Source organism: Pipistrellus hanaki (genome assembly GCF_964339955.1).
Source record: "Pipistrellus hanaki genome assembly, chromosome: 19".
In the NCBI taxonomy this organism is placed as follows: domain Eukaryota; kingdom Metazoa; phylum Chordata; class Mammalia; order Chiroptera; family Vespertilionidae; genus Pipistrellus; species Pipistrellus hanaki.
The window spans coordinates 8,417,599-8,422,047 of NC_140521.1; the positions used below are offsets into that span (position 1 = coordinate 8,417,599).

General features: G+C 61.5%; 1 protein-coding gene across 1 annotated transcript; it reads right to left on the minus strand.

Annotated features, from left to right (window-relative positions):
* Positions 1 to 600: 600 nt before the first annotated feature.
* HCAR1 (hydroxycarboxylic acid receptor 1) lies at positions 601 to 2,644 on the minus strand. Its single transcript, XM_084867968.1, has one exon. It carries the CDS (start codon positions 1,785 to 1,787, stop codon positions 789 to 791), a length of 999 nt encoding a protein of 332 aa, XP_084724094.1. The 5' UTR covers positions 1,788 to 2,644; the 3' UTR covers positions 601 to 788.
* Between the last annotated feature and the right edge of the window lie 1,805 nt (positions 2,645 to 4,449).

The following is a 4,449-nucleotide window of genomic DNA, read 5'->3' on the forward strand; positions in this document are numbered from 1 at the left end:
CACCTAGCACACACACACACACACACACCTAGCACATACAGACACACATCCTCCACCTAGCACACACACACACACACACACCCTCCACCTAGAACACACACACACACACACACCCCTCCACCTAGCACACACACACACACACACACCCCTCCACCTAACACCCACACACACATATACACACACGTGCACACACACACCCCCTCCACCTAGCACACACACCCCCTCCACCTAGCACACACACACACACACACACCCTCCACCTAACACCCACACACACATATACACACACGTGCACACACACACCCCCTCCACCTAGCACACACACACACACACACACACACACACCCCTCCACCTAACACACACACACACACATATACACACACGTGCGCGCGCACACACACACACACACCCCTCCACCTAACACCCACACACACACATACACACACACACACCCTCCACCTAGCACACACACACACACACACACCCCTCCACCTAACACCCACACACACACATACACACACACACACCCTCCACCTAGCACACACACACACACACACACACCCCTCCACCTAACACCCACACACACACATATACACACACGTGCGCGCGCACACACACACACACACACACACACACCCAGCAGCCTGTGCACCGCGTCTCCGGCGGAGCGAGGGGCATGCGGCCCTTCCAAAGCCCCTTACCCCCTTGGCTGGAATTCACCCTTTTTTTGTTCGTCCGTCCGCCCTTCCGTCCGCCCGTCCATCCGTCCGTCCGCCCGGGCGCCGGCTCAGGGCCCGCAGGGCCGGCTCTGCCCGTTGCTGGCCGCGGCGGCGCCGCCCTGGCGGCAGAGGCGCGCGATGGGCACCTCCTCGCGCCGGGGCGCCCGCAGGCCGGGCCCCTTGAGCCGCGCCCAGAGGCGGGGGAAGGCCGGGCTGGAGAAGTAGTAGACCAGCGGGTCCAGCACGCTGTTCATGTAGGTGAGGCTGAGCGTCACGTGCAGGGCGGCGTGCACGCCGGGGTGGCAGGCGCTGGCGGGCACGGTGCACAGGAAGTAGAGCCGGGCCGCCACGCTGGGCAGGTAGCAGGTGACGAAGACGGCGGCCACCACGGCGATGAGGCGCGTGGCCCTGCGCAGCCGGGCCTGCCGGGCCAGCCGCCGCCGCCGCCGCAGGCTCCACACCACGCGGCCCGAGCAGAAGAGGATGGCGCCCAGCGGCAGGAAGAACTCCAGCTGGAACATGATGTCGTGCCAGCCGTTGGCCGCCTCCATGATGAAGCTCTCGCAGGAGGGCGCGGGCGGCCCGCCGGGCGCCGCGCACCGGTGGTCCTCGGTGAGCAGGTGCAGCGTGCCCAGCAGCACGGCCGCCCAGAGCCCCAGGGCCAGGCCGGCCGCCCCGCGCTTGGACAGGGCGTTGGCCGCGTGGTGCGGGTGCACCACCTTGAAGTAGCGGTCCGCGGCCACCACGGTGAGGAAGACGATGCTGCCCGCGCGGTTCAGGGCCAGCATGAACAGCACCAGGCGGCACGGCGCGTCCCCGAAGGCCCAGCGCCGGTCCCGCCGGTAGTAGTCGGTGCGGAAGGGCAGGCACACCATGAGCAGGAAGTCGGCCACCGCCAGGTTGAACAGGTAGATGGTGCTGGGCTTCCAGGTCTTCAGGGAGAAGCAGAAGCCGCACAGGGCCAGCCCGTTGCCCAGCGCGCCCAGCACGAAGAACAGGATCAGCAGCGGCGGCATCACCTGCGCCATGGGGTCCCCCTGCAGGAGGCAGCACGACCCGTTGTCCATGGCGACCTGCCGGCCAGGCCGGTGGGCGGACGGACGGACGGACGGGGCGGACGAGCTGGCGAGTGCGCCGGAGGAGGCCCCGGGGGTTCCCGCGGAGACGCAGAGGCTGATCTGAAAGCCGCAGCTCCCCTGCGGCTGTTTTTCTAACTTCCTGGCCCCCGGATGCGGGTGCCCACGGGTGCCCACGGCCCGCACAGGTGGTGGGCGCAGCCACCGCGCACGCCCGGACGGACGGAAGGAGAACAGCACGCAGCTCCAGCCGGGGAGACGGGGAGATGAGAGCCTCGGGGGGTGGGCTGGCTCGGGAGCCGGGGTCACCAGCTGCCTGTGTTCCCGAGAACCCCAAGAGCGAGGCTCAGAGACGTAGCCATTCGTGGGGAGCGGCCGGCAGGTCCGGCGCGGCTCATGCTGGAGGAGCGGGGAGACGGGAGACGGGAGACGGTCTGCCCTCCAGCCGGGCTCCTGCTGCAGAGCGCACAGCTCCAGCTCGCCGGCTGCCCCGGAGGCACCGAAAGAGCTTGTTTGTCCTCCCTCTCTCCCTCCCTCCAGAGCAGGAATACAAACATTTCCCGGAGGGAGCCCTCCCGGCCCGGCCCGGCTGGCCGCAGGGGCCTCCGCTGCTTCCCTCCCTAACCTTTGCCTGACTGCCCCCGGCCGCTCCCCCGTCCCAGGGGGCCCTCCGCCGGGGCGCTGCCCGCCCGCCCGAGAGCAGAGAGAGGCCCCGAGCCATTTCCTGTGCCCACACCCAAAACACAGCCAGCCCTCTCCGCCCAGAAGGGTCTGCTCTGCGGAGGGAAGGAGCTGTCAAAGCCACCCTTGTGGGCTGCGCTCCACCGCTTTGCTTTGAAGCGCGAGGGCCTTCCTCCCCTCCGTCCGCCACCTCCTACCCTTGGCCTCCCTCCCTGGACTCCAGTGACCCGTTACACAAGCAGCGAGGCCGGCCGTGACCTGAGCCCGGGCCGCTGCTCATAGGTCTGTCTCCATGGCGCAGCCTGCGCCCAGCCCCGGAGGCCCCTCTGCTGTTTGCAAAAGAGGATTTGGCTCCGAGCTTCCCGCTGGCTGCTCCACAGAACCAAACTCCGGGATATATATGTATTTCTTTCTTTGTTTGTTTTTATATATATTTAAATATACTTTATTGATTTTTCACAGAGAGGAAGGGAAAGAGATAGAGAGCTAGAAACGTCTATGAGAGAGAAACATCGACCAGCTGCCTCCTGCACACCCCACACCGAGGATGTGCCCGCAACCAATGCACATGCCCTTGACCGGAATCGAACCTGGGACCTTTCGGTCTGCAGGCCGACGCTCTACCACTGAGCCAAACCGGTTTTGGATGTTTTGTTTTTTTTTTTAAATATATGTTATTGCCTTTTTACAGAGAGGAAGGGAGAGGAATAGAGAGTTAGAAACATCAATGAGAGAGAAACATCGACCAGTTGCCTCCTGCACACCCCCCACTGGGGATGTGCCTGCAACCAAGGTACATGGCCTTGGCCGGAATTGAACCTGGGACCCTTCAGTCCGCAGGCCGACGCTCTATCCACTGAGCCAAACCGGTTTCCTCTATATATGTTTTTTTAATTTTAATTTCGTGCTGAGCCCATTGGTGGGGGGCGAATGAGACCTGGGGCAGTTGGTCAAGAGAGGCCTATCTCTAAAACAATCGCGGATAAAATTAGTCTCTGCTGAGATTTCCGTCCCTTTGGTTTCTTTAGATAATCTCTCTGCCCTGAGCCTGGACTGCCAGCGTAGGGAAGGGGGAAGGAGAAGGAGCCGGTGAGGGGATGCCTGCGGGGTGCCAGAGGCAGAGAGAATCCTTCCCCCTGAACCCCGACGCCCCAGCAGCACAGCGCCTTCTCCACGCCCCCCTGCCTCGCCTCCCCTCGCCTGGACCCCTGCCACCGCCCAGCTGTTGAAAGGGTTGCATTTCCCAACTGGTTTCCTCTCCTCTGGTCCGGCCCCTGTAATTCCTCTCCCACGCAGCAATGGGATTTTTCTGAAGTGCAGATGTTATCATATCCGCCACGCACACAGCACCACCACCACCTAAAAGCCAGTGTGAGTTCCTTCCATCTGCTTAGGCGTCAGCTACACGGCCCTGTGAGCCAGAGCTGGTCCCGAAACCAGTTTGATGTGGCCCACGTGCTCTGAAAACCGGGGCTGTCCCATCGGAGCCTGTATTTCCAGCCTCTCTCTGGAAACGGTGAGATCTGGCTACCGTGGGCCACCAAGCCCACAGAGTAACAAGGAGCTGCAGCGGAGAGAGCTTCCCCCTTTAACCAGGCTCTTTCGCCCTGACCGGTTTGGCTCAGTGGATAGAGCATCGGCCTGCAGACTGAAAGGTCCCGGGTTCGATTCCAGTCAAGGGCATGTGCCTTGGTTGTGGGCACATCCCCAGTAGGGGGTGTGCAGGAGGCGGCTGGTTGATGTTTCTCTCTCATCGATGTTTCTAACTCTCTATCCCTCTCCCTTCCTCTCTGTAAAAAATCAATAAACTATATTTTAAATATAAAAATATTGGTTGCCCCATAGGGGGCCTGCAGGAGGCAGCCGATCAATGATTCTCTGTCATTATTGATGTTTCTATCTCTCTCTCCCTCTCCCTTCCTCTCTGAAATCAATAAAAAAAAAAAATACATTAAAAAATAAAAAAAAATAA